Source organism: Triticum urartu, chromosome 2A, assembly GCF_056163025.1.
Source record: "Triticum urartu cultivar PI428250 chromosome 2A, HENAU_Tu73, whole genome shotgun sequence".
Lineage (NCBI taxonomy): Eukaryota > Viridiplantae > Streptophyta > Magnoliopsida > Poales > Poaceae > Triticum > Triticum urartu.
This window is the reverse complement of record NC_141874.1, coordinates 587356760-587375782: the sequence shown is the minus strand read 5'-3', so window position 1 is coordinate 587375782 and position 19023 is coordinate 587356760. Positions and strand designations below refer to the sequence as shown.

Below are 19023 nucleotides of genomic sequence, written 5' to 3'. Positions count from 1 at the left end.
GGGGTGTCTTTATATAGGCATAGAGGGAGCTAGGAGAGTCCAAATGAGGTGCGGTTTTTGGCCACGCAATCGTGATCGAACGCTCTAGATGATGGAGAGGGTTTTGGTGGGTTTTGGGCCAACTTGGAGAGGTGTTGGGCTGCAACACACACGAGGCCTTCTCGGTCCCTCGGTTAACCGTTGGAGCATCAAACGAAGTCCAAATGGTATGAAACTTGACAGCCGGTCTACCGGTAGTAAACCAAGGCCGCTTGGCAAGTCTCAGTCCAATGCGGAAATTTTTAATCCCCACACACAACAGAAAGGTAGAAATGACCACCAGAGGAGAACAGAGCGCCGGAATGCAAAACGGACAACGGGGAAAATGCTCGAATGCATGAGATGAACACGTATGCAAATGCAATGCACATGATGACATGATATGAGATGCATGACCACGACAACAACACACAGAGACAAAAACCCGTACCCAAGAAAATAAAATAACTTAACGCCGGAAACGGCAAGAGTTGGAGTACATATTGGGTAAATCATATCCGGGGTGTTACAGTAGCCCCATGGTGATCCCGGCTTCGCGCCTTGCCCAGATCTGCTCAAGGAGCTGCAGCCGACGCTCCCGGCATTTAAGGGTAGCTCCTGACTCGCCAGCGTGGTAGCATGGCTTCTTGATGGTGGGAGGACGGTGAGCGGCCCATGACTAAAATGAGGGGGTGGTTAACGATTGGAAAGTGGTGGCGGTGGATGGGAGGGAAGGATATGGACGGGTAGTGTTTCAGTGTCCGAGCCCGCCTTAAATAGATGGGGCCTTGCGCGGTAGCACGGAGCGCCGACTTGCAGCGCCACCAGTCCCTCGGAGGAGACGAGTTTTGGACCGTCGGGTTTCGAAATGTTTTCCTTGAAGGACCGCATGTCAGTCCGGCGCGACGCTCGGGCCTTCCCATATCCACTCCAGATTTGGGCTAGATATAGGGGTTGCCGGTCAGCCGGTTGTTTATGACCGGTTTGTGGCGCCCGACTGAAACTTTTTTCTTGAACTGGTCAGTGACTGTGAGGGCCGTCCGGGCGGGGGTTTTACACGTCATACTTAAGGGCGTGTTTGGTTACATTGCTGATCCAGCCTGGCCCAGCGAGCCTGGCTCTATTGAGCCAGTTTGAGGGAACGCGGGCCAAAAAAAACCAGATGCACATAGTTTGGTTGCCTGCATGCCCCTAGTTGCATGAGACAACCATTTGCGACCCGGCGTTTGGTTGCCCGCATTGCATTAAGCGCACATATGACATGGTGTTTGGTTGCAACCTGCATAAGGTGTTGTCACCACTTCTAACTAGTGGTGAGCTTACCACACAGAATCTGAACATGTAGCGCCATCTATTTAAAAAAATGATAGTTCATCCTAACTACTATCAAATGTCAGATCAAATTATTAAGAGCCATTGGCTAAATAGGGGATAGTTCATCGGTGTTGCTGCTACCAGATCTACCTCTTCCTCTTCTTCTGCTTCTACTGCTGCTTCTGCTACTGCTTTTGCTTCTGCTACTACTGCTGCTGCTGCTTGTTCTTCTTCTTCCATCTTCTTCAAATCCTGCACTGACCTCTGTTAAGCCACATCACCTCTGCCCACTCCAACCTTTTGTTCTTCCAAGCATCATTGTCAAATGCCTCCACACCATGGCCGGAGCTAACAACATCGTCAGGCTCGACATCTTCCTCCTCAGGCACGTGTTCATCAAAGCCCCACTGGAGGATCCAGTTGTGCAGAATGCAACAAGCAAGAACTATCTTAACCTGAGTGGAGTATGGGTGGAATGGCTTCCGATCCAGGATCTTAAACCTATTCTTCAGAGATCCAAATGCCCTCTCAACAGTTACTCGAAGGTTGGAGTGTCTGAGATTAAACAGCTCCTGTGCAGTCCTAGGATAGTTCCTACCAGAGAACTCGTTGAGATGGTACCTTGTTTTCCTGAAGGGTGGAAGAATACCTGGCCGACATGCATAGCCAGCATCTCCAAGGTAGAACTTGCTGTCGGGGATGTTGATCCCATCAGGTTGACTCATGCTGTCAGTGAGAATGTTAGCATCTTGAGCTGACCCCTCCCAGCCAGCCAACACATATGTGAACTTCAGATCAAAGTCAACAGGAGCAAGCACATTCTGGCTTGTGTAGTGCTTCCTCCCCCTGTATGTCGCAGACTGTGACCTAGGAACTCTGGCAGTGACATGAGTACCATCTATTTCCCCAATGCAATCCTGAAAATGGCATCACAAGCCTGTGTTTGTGCTCAACTTGAACAATACAAGCATATCAAGCCATGAAAAGTGTATATTGTCAATGCTCACCTTGAAGTATGGATACCATCTTGGGCTTCCGCGAATCTTGGGTGGAGTCTGACCAGACGGTCTCCTGATCATCTCTCCTCTAAGCTCCCCAATAGCATAAAGTACTTGCTTGAAGTACCTAGAGATGGTATCCATTGATCTCCTGAACGTGTTGTGAATGACCCTGAACCTCTGGTTATGGCCAACAACATGGAGGAACATGGCCACTTGCTCTTCCACATTGGTGTTGATGCTATCTTGTAGCAGCCCCCTGCTCCTGAAGGTCTCGACAAGCCTGGCAAATGGTGCTCTTTTCATTCGAACCATCCACAGAGCCTCGACGTCATTGAAGTTGTAGATGTAGTTCAGGTTTTGGATCCTCTCCTGTTCCCGGGGAAACAATGGACCATAGCGGATCAAAGGTCTCCCAGCACGACGAACAACTCTCTGGTGCATGAACATGACCCATGCCCGAATCACACTAATCAGTGTCGCTGCCTGGATTATCAGCCTCATCCATGCGTCCATCACCTAGTCGACATCAACGATTCGTTCGGTGAGAAATCGATCCTACACCTAGCTTAACGGCCTAACCACTTGTTGGGGAATGCAGTAATTTCAAAAAAATCCTACGCACACGCAAGATCATGGTGATGCATAGCAACAAGAGGGGAGAGTATTGTCTACGTACCCTCGTAGACCGTAAGAGGAAGCGTTATTACAACGCGGTTGATGTAGTCGTACCTCTTCACGATCGACCGATCCCTAGTACCGAACGTACGGCACCTCCGTGATCTGCACATGTTCAGCTCGGTGACGTCCCGCGAACTCACGATCTAGTAGAGCTTCGAGGGAGAGTTTCTTCGGCACGACGGCGTGATGACGGTGATGATGATGCTACCGGAACAGGGCTTCCCCTAAGCACCGCTATGACATAACCGAGGTGGATTATGGTGGAGGGGGGCACCGCACACGGCTAAAAGATCAATGATCAACTTGTGTGTCCATGGGGTGCCCCCTCCCCCGTATATAAAGGAGTGGAGGAGGGGGAGGGCTGGCCCTCTCTATGGCGCGCCCTGGGGAAGTCCTACTCCCTTCGAGAGTAGGATTCCCCCTTTCCTAGTAGAAGTAGGAGCCCTTCCAAATAGGAGTAGGAGAGGAAGGAAGGAGGAGACAGGGAGGAAGGAAAGGGGGTCGGCCCCCCTCCCAATTCGGATTGGGCTTGGGGGGGCACCTCCCTCCTTTCCCTTCCCTCTCCTCTATTCCACTAAGGCCCATAAGGCCCATATACTCCTTGGGGGGTTCCGATAACCTCCCGGTACTCCAGAAAAATGCCCGAACCACTCAGAACCATTCCGATGTCCAAATATAGGCTTCCAATATATCGATCTTTACGTCTCAACCATTTCAAGACTCCCTGTCATGTCCGTGATCAAATCTGGGACTCTGAACTACCTTCGGTACATCAAAACATATAAACTCATAATACCGATCTTCACCGAACATTAAGCGTGCGGACCCTACGGGTTCAAGAATTATGTAGACATGACCGAGACTCATCTCCAGTCAATAACCAATAGTGGAACCTGGATGCTCATATTGGTTCCTGTCGTGGAATTATCATGGCAGATGTCCTAGCAAAAGGACTTAGTCGTAGGGCCATCGCAACTAGGAAGCTTAAAGGGGTTAATCGGGACAAAGGACACGAGAGGTTTCATACTAGTTCGACCCCTTATGATGAAGGTAAAAGCCTACGTCTAGTTGTGTTGATATTGCTGGGTTTTCGATCACCAAGAGGCTAGTTCGCCGGCTTGGTTATCGATCTCTTCTTTCTTGCCCTAAGCCGCCACCGGGTCGTCCCCTTATATACACGGGTTGACGCCCGGTGGCCTACAGAGTCCCGGTCGGCTCATAAAGCGTGTCCGGCTCGGTCACTTATTTTACATGCCTTGTCTTACAAGTCTTTCCTTACATACGGCGGTTTACAATATTGGGCCTTAAGCCGCCTCTGGGCTTAGACCTTCTATAAGCTTTAATAAACTATCGCCTTAACTGTTTTCTGGGATTCCTTTGTGACCCGTCATTGGGACTGACCCGGCCCCTCCTGGGCAGGTCATAACTGATAGCTATATCCCCAACATTAGGCCCCAGGTTGACTTTGAACTTTGTTCTTTGTCAATCTTTAATACTTAGAAAAAATCCATCTTCTTCTCTTCGTAGAAATTTTTGTAACCCGCCGTGACGTCGTCTCTTGAAAACACAAAAAACTATCATGACGTCATCTTCTCAATGGATCTTCATCTTTAATACTTTCCGAGAATCGAGGCACACGTTTGGTTGGATAATCATTATATGGGTCTTCCTCATTTTTCGCGCCCGCCTGTTCACTTTTCTCCTTATAAATGGGCACGCCCCGGTCTTTCCCATTCTCTCTTCTTCGTCTTCCTCCTCTCGCGACCTCCGCTGCTGCTCAAGCTCCGTCACCGTCAGAGAGCCCTTCACCTCCGCCGACCTCGGCCGCTGCATCGACCGGATTTGAGTCCAGAAAATGGCGGTGACCTTCCGCGGAAGATCTGTGGCTGTAAGTATTTCCCTTCTTGCTCCTCAGATCTGCATTACGGTTTTCTAGGTCTTTGCATGTTCTTCGCAGTTTCTCCGTAGTTCTTCAACTGCAGCCTCTTCTTGATCCCCAAAGAGATATATGCTTGTGTGGTAGTTGTTTTTCGTACCTGCTCTTGACACTGACAGATCCCTTTTCCCATATAAAGGCCTCATTAGAACTCACAAACTCATCTGTGCAAGATTTTTAGGTCCAGCATTTTTCTATTTTGAATAGCCATTTGATCTGGAATAATATCGAGCAATTAGGAAACTTGTTTGTCTCAACACTTAGCCGAATCTGCTTTCTCAAATATCTGTAGTCATGGCGGCTTATTGCGCCGACTTACGTTTCCTTATATGACATTAGCCCTTACTTAAGCCGCCATTACTCCCCTATACCATTATCATTGAATTGAACCGGCATGTTGCCTTCTTTTTAGTTCGTCTTTTGAACATCATGCCGTCCAAAGCACCGGCTGTTTGCAACTGGGTTCCCTCAACAGTAACCGAGGACAATTTGAAGGAGTTCTTCTCCATAGGATTTTTGCCAGGGAAGAATGTCATGTCTTATCGTGCACCTGACCCGGACGAGGAACGGCCCAATCCAAGAGATGGTGAAGTCATTGTCTTTTCTGACCACATGAACCGTGGTTTTTCCCCACCCGGCTCAAAGTTCTTCAGAGAAGTCCTCCATTTTTTCAAACTCCGCCCTCAAGATATCGGGCCCAATTCCATATCCAATATCTGCAACTTCCAAGTGCTCTGTGAGGTTTACCTTCAAGAAGAACCAACTATGGAACTCTTTAGAGAGTATTTTTATCTGAACCGCCAGAACGAGTGCACCAATGGCCTTAGCTTGGAACTTGGAGGCATCTCGATTCCACGCAGACAGGGCGCCGTCTTCCCCCTCATAGTCTTGCCGAGTCATCCCAAAGACTAGAATCAGACTTGGTTCTATTGTCAAGACACTTCACCAGCAAATGAGAAGCCACTGTCGGGTTATCGCGCCGAGCGTCTTGACTCCAAATTTGCGCTCCCTGACAAGCTTACTGCTGCCGAACGCAAGAAGCTGATTCCATCAATCAAAAGGATTAATGCTTTATTGGGGAACAGCTTAATCGGGGATGATTTGACCCGTTGCTGGATCTCATGGCGGGTCATCCCTCTAAGCCGCCGATCCAAACTGATGTATGAATATGGTGGAGGTCCGAATGATTCTCTTTGTTACAGCTCCGTTCAGTTACCCAAAGAAGATATTGTTGCAATGTTAACTCTTCTGGTAAACGGCAAATATGAAGACTATAGTAAAGTCGGGTTAAACCCCTTCTGCAGACTTAACCCGGCGCCAGAGGTAAAGAACCTCTGATCTCTTTCTCTTTTGTATTTTTCTCAGCCGTTTTTAAATACTTGCCTGACCTTTCATCTTGTTTTACTTGTTTATAGGCCAAATCTGATTTCTGGAAAGCCAAATATGACCATGAAGCTGCCAAGAAAGCGAAAGCCGCCGCCATAAACGCCAAGAAGATGACCCGGAGATCTAAAAAGAAGAAGAAGAGCACCGCTGAAGACCTGCTGAAGCTTGACGATGATACTTCTGAGTTGGAGGTAGCCCTTGACTCCCTTGGCCAGCTTTTTAATAATATTATTAACACTGATCATTGCCAGGATGACACAGGGGCCAGTCACGCCGTGGAAGAAGAGTAACTATTTCCTCCGACTCAGCCCATTTGCCAAGACAGAAACTTCGAGTCGTAACTCGGAAAGTAAGGTTTTCACACCCTTTGGCTTATCTGGACCCTCATTTTCTTTTGAAAAAGCAGCAACATGAGAGCCGCCGTCAGGCCCGGAACGACGATGAACCGCCTGCTATTCTTCAATAAACTCCTCAAAAGCGCCAGAATGAGGTTTATTCCTTCGCCCTTTACTTTCTATTAATGGATCTTCTCCCTTGCATTACTAACTTTATTTTATCTTTGCAGGAGGTGTCTCGCTCTTCTGGCGACTCATCTCAAACTCAATTCCCGGCCTTTAAGACTGCCCCTGGGTAAGGAAGAAATCATTGCTACCTCTTGAGCTTGCGTTGGATTTCCCTGAAGAGGAAAGGATGATGCAGCAGAGTAGCGTAAGTATTTCCCTCAGTTTTTGAGAACCAAGGTATCAATCTAGTAGGAGGCCACACTCAAGTCCCTCGTACCTGCACAAAACGATAGCTACTCGCAACCAACGCGATTAGGGGTTGCAATCCCTTCACGGTCACTTATGAGAGTGAGATCTGATAGATATAATATTTTTGGTATTTTTGGTATAGAGATGCAAAGTGAAAAGTAAAAGTCAAAGTAAAAAAGCAAAGCAAGATTAAAGTGATGGAGATTGATATGATGAGAATAGACCCAGGGGCCATAGGTTTCACTAGTGGCTTCTCTCAAGAGCATAAGTATTCTACGGTGGGTGAATAAATTACTGTTGAGCAATTGACAGAATTGAGCTTAGTTATGAGAATATCTAGGCATGATCATGTATATAGGCATCACGCCCGTGACAAGTAGACCGAAACGATTCTGCATCTACTACTATTACTCCACTCATCGACCGCTATCCAGCATGCATCTAGAGTATTAAGTTAAAAACAGAGTAACGCTTTAAGCAAGATGACGTGATGTAGAGAGATAAATTCATGCAATTTGAAATAAACCCCATCTTGTATCCTTGATGGCAACAATGCAATACGTGCCTTGCTGCCCCTTCTGTCACTGGGAAAGGACACCGCAAGATCGAACCCAAAGCTAAGCACTTCTCCCATGGCAAGAACTACCAATCTAGTTGGCCAAACCAAATGGATAATTCGAAGAGACTTGCAAAGATAACAAATCGTACATAAAAGAATTCAGAGAAGATTCAAATATTATTCATAGATAGACTTGATCATAAACCCACAATTCATCGGTCTCAAAAAACACACCGCAAAAAGAAGAAAATTACATCGAATAGATCTCCACAAGAGAGGGGGAGAACTTTGTATTGAGATCCAAAAAGAGAGAGGAAGCCATCTAGCTACTAACTATGGACCCGAAGGTCCGAGGTAAACTACTCACACTTCATCGGAGAGGCTATGATGATGTAGAAGCCCTCCGTGATGACGGCCCTCTCCGGCGGAGCTCCGGAACAGGCCCCAAGATGGGATCTCGTGGATACAGAAAGTTGCGGCGGTGGAATTAGGTTTTTAGCTCCCTCTCTGTTCGTTTGGGGGTACGTAGGTATATATAGGAGGAAGAAGTACGTCGGTGGAGCTTCGATGGGCCCACGAGGGTGGGGGCGCCCCTCCTACCTCATGCCCACCTCGAAGCTTCCTTGGCATAGGGTCCAAGTCTCCTGGGTCATATTTAGGAAGAAAATCACGTTCTAGAAAGGTTTATTCCGTTTGGACTCCGTTTGATATTCCGTTTCTTCGAAACAGTGAAATAGGCAAAAACAACAATTCTGGGTTGGGTCTCCGGTTAATAGGTTAGTCCCAAAAATAATATAAAAGTGGAAAATAAAGCCCAATATAGTCCAAAACAGTAGATAATATAGCATGGAGCAATCAAAAATTATAGATACGTTGGAGACGTATCAGGCATCCCCAAGCTTAATTCCTGCTCGTCCTCGAGTAGGTAAATGATAAAAAGAGAATTTTTGATGCGGAGTGCTACTTGGCATAATTTCAATGCAAATCTTCTTAATTGTGGTATGAATATTCATATTAGGAAGATTCAAGACAAAAGTGTTGGGGATCGTAGCAGAAATTCAAAATTTTCTACGCATCACCAAGATCAATCTATGGAGTAATCTAGCAACGAGGGGAAGGAGAGTGCATCTACATACCCTTGTAGATCGCTAAGCGGAAGCGTTCAAGTGAATGGGGTTGATGGAGTCGTACTCGTCGTGATCCAAATCACAGATGATCCTAGCGCCGAACGGACGACACCTCCGCGTTCAACACACGTACGGTTGGGAGACGTCTCCTCCTTCTTGATCCAGCAAGGTGAGAGGAGAAGTTGAGGGAAAACTCCTACAGCACGACGGCGTGGTGGTGATGGAGCTCGTGGTTCTCCGGCAGGGCTTCGCCAAGCACTACGGAGGACGATGAGGTGTTGGAGGAGGAAGAGGGCTGCGCCAGCGGAAGGGTGCGGCTGACCTCTCTCTCCCTCACTATATATAGGGGGAGGGGAGGAGGGGGAGGTGCCCTAGGGTTCCCTAGGGGAGGGGCGGCGGCCACAGGGGAAACCCTAGATGAGTTTGGGCGCCCCCACCCCCTAGGAAACTTGCCCCCCAAGCCGGGAGGGGCGGCTACCCTAGGGGTGGCGCCCCCACCTCTCCTGGTTACGTGAGATGGGGTGGGAGGGGCGCTCAGCCCCTTTAGTGGGCTGATGTGCCCTCTCCCCTTGGCCCATAAGGCCCCCAACGCTTGTCGGGGCCTCCGAAACCCCTTTCGGACACGCTGGTCATCACCTGGTACCCCCGGAACAATTCCGGACTCCAATACCCTTCGTCCAATATACCGATCTTCACCTCCGGACCATTCCGGAGCTCCTCGTCATGTCCGGGATCTCATCCGAGACTCCGAACAACCTTCGGTAACCACATACTATTTCCCATAACAACTCTAGCGTCACCGAAGCTTAAGTGTGTAGACCCTACGGGTTCGGGAACCATGCAGACATGACCGAGACAACTCTCCGGCCAATAACCAACAGCGGAATCTGGATACCCATGATGGCTCCCACATGTTCCACGATGATCTCATCGGATGAACCACGATGTCGAGGATTTAATCAATCCCGTATACAATTCCCTTTGTCCAGCGGTATTGTACTTGCCCGAGATTCGATCGTCGGTATCCGATACTTTGTTCAATCTCGTTACCGGCAAGTCTCTTTACTCGTTCCGTAACACATCATCCCGTGATCAACTCCTTGGTCACATTGTGCACATTATGATGATGTCCTACCGAGTGGGCCCAGAGATACCTCTCCGTTTACACGGAGTGACAAATCCCAGTCTCGATTCGTGCCAGCCCAACAGATACTTTCGGAGATACCTTTAGTGTACCTTTGTAGCCACCCAGTTACGTTGTGATGTTTGGCACACCCAAAGCACTCCTACGGTATCCGGGAGTTGAACAATCTCATGGTCTAAGGAAATGATACTTGACATTAGAAAAGCTTTAGCAAACGAACTACACGATCTTGTGCTAGGCTTAGGATTGGGTCTTGTCCATCACATCATTCTCCTAATGATGTGATCCTGTTATCAACGACATCCAATGTCCATGGTCAGGAAACCGTAACCATCTTATTGATCAACGAGCTAGTCAACTAGAGGCTTACTAGGGACATGGTGTTGTCTATGTATCCACACATGTATCTGAGTTTCCTATCAATACAATTCTAGCATGGATAATAAACAATTATCATGAACAAGGAAATATAATAATAACCAATTTATTATTGCCTCTAGGGCATATTTCCAACAGTCTCCCACTTGCACTAGAGTCAATAATCTAGTTCACATCGCCATGTGATTAACACTCACAGGTCACATCGCCATGTGACCAACATCCAAGAGTCTACTAGACTCAATGATCTAGTTCACATCACTATGTGATAAACACTCAAAGAGTTCTGGGTTTGATCATGTTATGCTTCTGAGAGAGGTTGTAGTCAACGGGTCTTGCCATATTCAGATCCCTATGTATTTCGCAAAACTTCATGTCATGTCGTAGATGTTGCTACCACGTTCCACTTGGAGCTATTCCAAATTGTTGCTCCATTATACGTATCCGATATCTCTACTCAGAGCTATCCGGATAGGTGTTAATCTTGCATCGATGTAACTCTTTACGTCGAACTCTTTATCACCTCCATAACCGAGAAACATTTCCTTATTCCTCTAAGGATAATTTTTGACCGCTATCCGGTGATCTACTCCTAGATCATCTATGTACCCTCTTGCCAGACATGTGGAAAGGCACACATCAGGTGCGGTACTTCAGCATGGCATACCGTATAGAGCCTATGACAAAAGCATAGGGGACGACTTTCGTCCTTCCTCTTTCTTCTGCCGTGGTCAAGCTTTGAGTCTTACTCAACTTCACACCTTACAACTCAGGCAAGAACCCCTTCTTTGACTGATCTATTTTGAACTCCTTCAAAAACATGTCAAGGTGTGCGTTCTTTGAAAGTATCATCAGGCGTCTTGATCTATCTCTATAGATCTTGATGCCCAATTTGTAAGCAGCTTTATCCAGGTCTTCCTTTGAAAAACACTCTTCAAACAACCGTTTATGCTTTCCAGAAATTCTTCATTATTTCGGATCTACAATATGTCATCCACATATACTTATCAGAAATGTTGTAGTGCTCCCACTCACTTTCTTGTAAATACAAGTTTCTAGCAAACATTGTATAAACCTAAAAGCTTTGATCACTCCATCAAAACATATATTCCGATTCCGAGATGTCTGCTCTAGTCCATAGAAGGATTGCTGGAGCTAGCATACCTTTTAGCATTCTTAGGATCGTCAAAACCTTTTATTGTATCACATACAACTTTTCTTACGAAAACTGGTAAGAAAACTTGTTTTGACATCCATCTGTAAGATTTCATAATCGAAAAATACAACTAATGCTAACATGATTCTGACGGACTTAAGCATCGCTACGGGTGAGAAATTCTCATCGTAGTCAACTCCTTGAACTTGTGAAAAGACTCTTTCCCACAAGTCGAGCTTCATAGACGGTAACATTACCGCCCACGTCCGTCTTCTTCTTAAAGACCTATTTATCTCAATGGCTTGCCGATCATCGGGCAAGTCCACCAAAGTCCATACTTTGTTCTGATATATGGATCCTATCTCGGATTTCATGGCTTCTAACCATTTGTTGGAATACGGGCCCACCATCGCTTCTCCATAGCTCGTAGGTTCATTGTTGTCTAACAACATGATATCTAAGACAGGATTACCACTTAGGAGTAGTACATATCCTTGTCGACCTACGAGGTTCGATAGCAACTTGATCCGAAGCTTCATGATCACTATCATTAACTTCCTATTCAACAGAGGTAGGCGCCACGGAAAACATCTTTCTGTGTTGCGTCACTCTCTGGTTGAAGTAAAGGTTCGACAACCTCATCAAGTTCTATCTTCCTCCCACTCAATTCTTTCGAGAGAAACTCCTTCTCGAGAAAGGACCCGTTCTTAGCGAAAAACAATTTGCCCTCGAATCTGAGATAGAAGGTATACCCAACTGTCACCCTTGGGTATCCTATGAAGATGTGTTTGTCCGCTTTGGGTTCGAGCTTCTCCAGCTGAAGCCTTAAGCATCGCAGCCCCAAACATTAAGAAATGACAACTTTGGTTTCTTGCCAAACCATATTCTTACGACGTCATCTCAACGGACTTAGATGGTGTCCTATCTAAAGTGAATGCAGTTGTCTCTAACACATAACCTCAAAATGAAAACGGTAGATCGGTAAGAGACATCATAGATCGCACCATATCTCATAAGGTTCGTTTATGACGTTCGGACACACCATTACCCTGTGGTGTTCCAGGTGGCTTCAACTGTGAAACAATTCCACAATGTCTTAAGTGATTGCCAAACTCATAACTCAGAAAATCCCCTTTTGATCAGATCGTAGGAACATGATCTTTTTGTTATGATGATTCTTAACTTCACTCTGAAATCGCTTGAACTTTTCAAACGTTTCAGACTTGTGCTTCATTAAGTAAATATACCTATATCTACTCAAATCGTCAGTGAAGATGAGAAAATAGCTATATCCACCGCACGCTTCAATTCTCATTGGATCACACACATCTGCATGTATGATTTCCAACAAGTCACTTGCCCGTTTCATTGTACCTGAAAACGGGGTCTTAGTCATCCTGCCCATGAGGCATGGCTCGCATGTGTCAAGCGATTCAAAATCAAGTGACTCCAAACATCCATCGATATGGAGTTTCTTCATGCATCTTACGTCAATATGACCTAAGCGGCAGTGCCACAAGAAAGTGGTACTATCATTATTAACTCTACATCTTTTGGCGTGAACATGTGTATCACCACGACCGAGATTCAATGAACCATTCACATAAGGTGCATGACCATGAAATGTATCATTCATGTAAACAGAATAACCATTATTCTCTAACTTAAATGAATGACTGTATTGCAATGAACATGATCTAATCATATTCATGCTCAACGTAGACACCTGATAACATTTATCTGGGTTCAATACTAATCCCGAAGGCAGATGGAGCATGCGATGGTGATCTCATCAACTTTGGAAACACTTCCAACACACATCATCACCTCGCCCTCAGCCAGTCTCCGTTTAGTCCATAGCTTTTGCTTCAAGTCACCAATAATAGTAACTAAACCGGTATCCAATACCCAGGTGCTACCAGGAGTACTAGTGAGGTACACATTAATAATACGTATAAATTTTGTTGAAGTTGCCAGCCTTCTTATCTACCATGCATTTGGGGTAATTTCGCTACCAGTGACCGTTCCCTTTACAATAGAAGCACTTAGTCTCGGGTTTGGCTTCAACCTTGGGTTCCTTCACTTGAGCGGCAACTGGTTTGCCATCCATGAAGTTTCCCTTCTAGCCCTTGCCCTTCTTGAAGCCAGTGGTCTTGTTAAACCATCAACACTTGATGCTCCTTCTTGATTTCTACCTTTTGCGGTCTTAAGCACTGTGAACAGCTCCGGGATCTACTCCATCCCTTGCATGTCATAGTTCATCACGAAGATCTAGTAGCTTAGTGGTAGTGGCTAGAGAAGTCTATCAATCACTATCTTATCCAGAAGTTTAACTCCTACTTGATTTAAGTGATTGTAGCACCCAGACATTCTGAGCACATGCTCACTAGCTGAGCTATTCTCCTCCATCTTGTTGGCTAAAGAACTTGTCAGAGGTCTCACACCTCTCAACACGGGCATGAGCCTGAAATCCCAATTTCAGCTCTTGGAACATCTCATATGTTCTATGGCGTTTAAAACGTCATTGGGATCCCGATTCTAAGCCATAAAGTATGGTGCACTAAAATATCAAGTAGTCATCAGGACCTGTCTGTCAGGTGTTCACAACATCCACAGACGACGTTGTAGGGGTTTGCACATCGAGCGGTGCATCAAAGACGTAAGCCTTATGTGTAGGAGTGAGGACACTCCTCGGACTATGGACCTAGTCTGCATCATTGCTTACAATATCTTTTAACTTAATCTTTCTCTAGGAACGTATTGAAACAGGGAGCTACAACGTGAGCTATTTATCTACAACATATTTGCGAAGACAATTTAGACTATGTTCATGATAATTGACTTCATCTAATCAAATTATTTAATGAACTCCCACTCAGATAGACATCCCTCTAGTCATCTAAGTGAAACATGATCCGAGTCAACTAGGCCGTGTCCGATCATCACGTGAGACGGACTAGTCAACATCGGTGAACATCTTCATGTTGATCGTATCTTCTATACGACTCATGCTCGACCTTTCGGTCTTCTGTGTTCCGAGGCCATGTCTGTACATGCTAGGCTCGTCAAGTCAACCTAAGTGTATTGCGTGTGTAAATCTGGCTTACACCCATTGTATTCGAACATTCGAATCTATCACACCCAATCATCACGTGGTGCTTCGAAACGATGAACCTTCGCAACGGTGCACAGTTAGGGGGAACACTTTTCATGAAATTTTAGTGAGGGATCATCTCATTTAAGCCACCTTCATTCTAAGCAAATAAGATGTAAAACATGATAAACATCACATGCAATCAAATAGTGACATGATACGGCCAATATCATTTTGCTCCTTTCGATCTCCATCTTCGGGGCTCCATGATCATCGTTGTCTCCGGCATGACACCATGATCTCCATCATCGTGTCTTCTTGAGGTTGTCTCGTCATCTATTACTTCTACTACTATGGCTAACGCTTTAGCAATAAAGTAAAGTAATTACATGACGTTTATGTTGACACGCAGGTCATAAATAAATTCAGACAACTCCTATGGCTCCTGCCGGTTGTCATACTCATCGACATGAAAGTCGTGATTCCTTTTACAAGAACATGATCAATCTCATACATCACATCCTTTTGGCCATATCACATCACAAGGCATATGCTGCAAAAACAAGTTAGACGTCCTCTAATTGTTGTTGCAAGTTTTTACGTGGCTGCTATAGGTTTCTAGCAAGAACGTTTCTTACCTACGCCAAAACCACAACGTGATATGCCAATTTCTATTTACCCTTCATAAGGACCCTTTTCATCGAATCCGATCCGACTAAAGTGGGAGAGACAGTCACCCGCTAGCCACCTTATGCAACTAGTGCATGTCAATCGGTGGAACCAGTCTCACGTAAGAGTACGTGTAATGTCGGTCCGGGCCGCTTCATCCCACAATGCCGCCGAATCAAGATAAGACTAGTAACGGCAAGTAAATTGACAATATCGATGCCCACAACTGCTTTGTGTTCTACTCGTGCATAGAAACTACGCATAGACCTAGCTCATGATGCCACTGTTGGGGATCGTAGCAGAAATTCAAAATTTTCTACGCATCACCAAGATCAATCTATGGAGTAATCTAGCAACGAGGGGAAGGAGAGTGCATCAACATACCCTTGTAGATCGCTAAGCGGAAGCGTTCAAGTGAACGGGGTTGATGGAGTCGTACTCGTCGTGATCCAAATCACCGATGATCCTAGCGTCGAACGGCGACACCACCGCGTTCAACACACGTACGGTTGGGAGACGTCTCCTCCTTCTTGATCCAGCAAGGTGAGAGGAGAAGTTGAGGGAAAACTCCGACAGCACGATGGCGTGCTGGTGATGGAGCTCGTGGTTCTCCGGCAGGGCTTCGCCAAGCACTACGGAGGAGGATGAGGTGTTGGAGGAGGAAGAGGGCTGCGCCAGCGGAAGGGTGTGGCTGCCCTCTCTCTCCCTCACTATATATAGGGGGAAGGGAGGAGGGGGAGGCGCCCTAGGGTTCCCTAGGGGAGGGGCGGCGGCCACAGGGGAAACCCTAGATGGGTTTGGGCGCTCCCACCCCCTAGGAAACTTGCCCCCCAAGCCGGGAGGGGCGGCTGCCCTAGGGGTGGCGCCCCCACCTCTCCTGGTTATGTGAGATGGGGTGGGAGTGGCGCTCAGCCCCTTAGTGGGCTGATGTGCCCTCTCCCCTTGGCCCATAAGGCCCCCCAACGCTTGCCGGGGCCTCCGAAACCCCTTTCGGACACGCTGGTCATCACCTGGTACCCCCGGAACAATTCCGGACTCCAATACCCTTCATCCAATATACCGATCTTCACCTCCGGACCATTCCGGAGCTCCTCGTCATGTCCGGGATCTCATCCGGGACTCCGCACAACCTTCGGTAACCACATACTATTTCCCATAGCTTTTGCTTCAAGTCACCAATAATAGTAACTGAACCGGTATCCAATACCCAGGTGCTACCAGGAGTACTAGTGAGGTACACATTAATAACATGTATAAATTTTGTTGAAGTTGCCAGCCTTCTTATCTACCATGCATTTGGGGTAATTCCGCTACCAGTGACCGTTCCCTTTACAATAGAAGCACTTAGTCTCAGGTTTGGCTTCAACCTTGGGTTCCTTCACTTGAGCGGCAACTGGTTTGCCATCCATGAAGTTTCCCTTCTAGCCCTTGCCCTTCTTGAAACCAGTGGTCTTGTTAAACCATCAACACTTGATGCTCCTTCTTGATTTCTACCTTTTGCGGTCTTAAGCACTGCGAACAGCTCCGGGATCTACTCCATCCCTTGCATGTCATAGTTCATCACGAAGATCTAGTAGCTTAGTGATAGTGGCTAGAGAACTCTATCAATCACTATCTTATCCAGAAGTTTAACTCCTACTTGATTTAAGTGATTGTAGCACCCAGACATTCTGAGCACATGCTCACTAGATGAGCTATTCTCCTCCATCTTGTTGGCTAAAGAACTTGTCAGAGGTCTCACACCTCTCAACACGGGCATGAGCCTGAAATCCCAATTTCAGCTCTTGGAACATCTCATCTGTTCTATGGCGTTTAAAACGTCATTGGAATCCCGATTCTAAGCCGTAAAGTATGGTGCACTAAACTATCAAGTAGTCATCAGGACGTGTATGTCAGGTGTTCACAACATCCACAGACGACGTTGTAGGGGTTTGCACATCGAGCGGTGCATCAAAGACATAAGCCTTCTGTGTAGCAGTGAGGACACTCCTCGGACTATGGACCTAGTCCGCATCATTGCTTACAATATCTTTTAACTTAATCTTTCTCTAGGAACGTATTGAAACAGGGAGCTACAACGTGAGCTATTTATCTACAACATATTTGCGAAGACAATTTAGACTACGTTCATGATAATTGAGTTCATCTAATCAAATTATTTAATGAACTCCCACTCAGATAGACATCCCTCTAGTCATCTAAGTGAAACATGATCCGATTCAACTAGGCCGTGTCCGATCATCACGTGAGACGGACTAGTCAACATCGGTGAACATCTTCATGTTGATCGTATCTTCTATACGACTTATGCTCGACCTTTCGGTCTTCCGTGTTCCGAGGCCATGTCTGTACATGCTAGGCTCGTCAAGTCAACCTAAGTGTATTGTGTGTGTAAATCTGGCTTACACCCGTTGTATTCGAACGTTAGAATCTATCACACCCGATCATCACGTGGTGCTTCGAAACGACGAACCTTATCATGCACAACCCCAATGACAAGCCAAGCAATTGTTTCATACCTTAATAATTTCAAACTCATAAACTTTCACGCAATACATGAGCGTGAGCCATGGATATAGCACTATGGGTTGAATAGAATATAATGATGGGGGTTATGTGGAGAAGACAAAAAGGAGAAAGTCTCACATCAACGAGGCTAATCAATGGGCTATGGAGATGCCCATCGATTTATGTTAATGCAAGGAGTAGGGATTGCCATGCAACGGATGCACTAGAGCTATAAATGTATGAAAGCTCAACAAAAGAAACTAAGTGGGTGTGCATCCAACTTGCTTGCTCACGAAGACCTAGGGCACTTGAGGAGGCCCATTGTTGGAATATACAAGCCAAGTTCTATAATGAAAATTCCCACTAGTATATGAAAGTGATAACTCAAGAGACTCTCTCTATGAAGAACATGGTGCTACTTTGAAGCACAAGTGTGGAAAAAAGGATAGTAGCATTGCCCCTTTTTATTTATTTTCTCCTTTTTGGGGGGCCTTCTTTTTTTTCTTTGGCCTTTCTCCCTTTTTTGGGACAATGCTCTATTGAATGATGATCATCACACTTCTATTTATTTACAACTCAATGATTACAACTCGATACTAGAACAAAGTATGACTCTATATGGATGCCTCCGGCGGTGTACCGGGATATGCAATGAATCAAGAGTGACAAGTATGAAAAAATTATGAACGGTGGCTTTGCCACAAATACTATGTCAACTACATGATCATGCTAAGCAATATGACAATGATGAATGTGTCATGATAAACTGGATGGTGGAAAGTTGCATGGCAATATATCTCGAAATGGCTATGGAAATGCCATAATAGGTAGGTATGGTGGCTGTTTTGAGGAAGATATAAGGAGGTTTATGTGTGACAGCGTATCATATCACGGGGTTTGGATGCACCGGCGAAGTTTGCGCCAACTCTCGATGTGAGAAAGGGCAATGCACGGTACCGTAGAGGCTAGCAATGATGGAAGGGTGAGAGTGCGTATAATCCATGGACTCAACATTAGTCATAAAGAACTCATATACTTATTGCAAAAATCTACAAGCCATCAAAAACCAAAGTATTACGCGCATGCTCCTAGGGGGATAGATTGGTAGGAAAAGACCATCTCTCGTCCCCGACCGCCACTCATAAGAAGGACAATCAAATAACACCTCATGTTTCAAATTTGTTGCATAACGTTTACCATACGTGCATGCTACGGGACTTGCAAACTTTGACTCAAGCACTTCTCAAATTCACAATTACTCTACTAGCATGACTTTGATATTACTATGTCCATATCTCAAAAC

The 19023-nt window shown here is 45.9% G+C and overlaps 1 protein-coding gene across 1 annotated transcript; it reads right to left on the bottom strand.

Moving 5' to 3' along the window:
- Positions 1 to 1577: 1577 nt before the first annotated feature.
- Positions 1578 to 2846, bottom strand: LOC125554507 (uncharacterized). The gene is made up of 2 exons (XM_048718046.1): positions 2445 to 2846; positions 1578 to 2249 (listed from the first exon to the last, which is right to left on the bottom strand). The coding sequence occupies exons 1-2, from the start codon at positions 2844 to 2846 to the stop codon at positions 1578 to 1580; spliced, it is 1074 nt and encodes a 357-aa protein (XP_048574003.1).
- Positions 2847 to 19023: the final 16177 nt, after the last annotated feature.

Bases quoted from the DNA above. Each gene is read 5' to 3' on its own strand.
- LOC125554507 (XM_048718046.1), bottom strand. From the start codon at position 2,846: ATGGACGCATGGATGAGGCTGATAATCCAGGCAGCGACACTGATTAGT. The intron at 2,250-2,444 runs GTACTTTATGCT...TGCCATTTTCAG, and splicing joins TCTCTAGGTACTTCAAGCAA to GATTGCATTGGGGAAATAGA.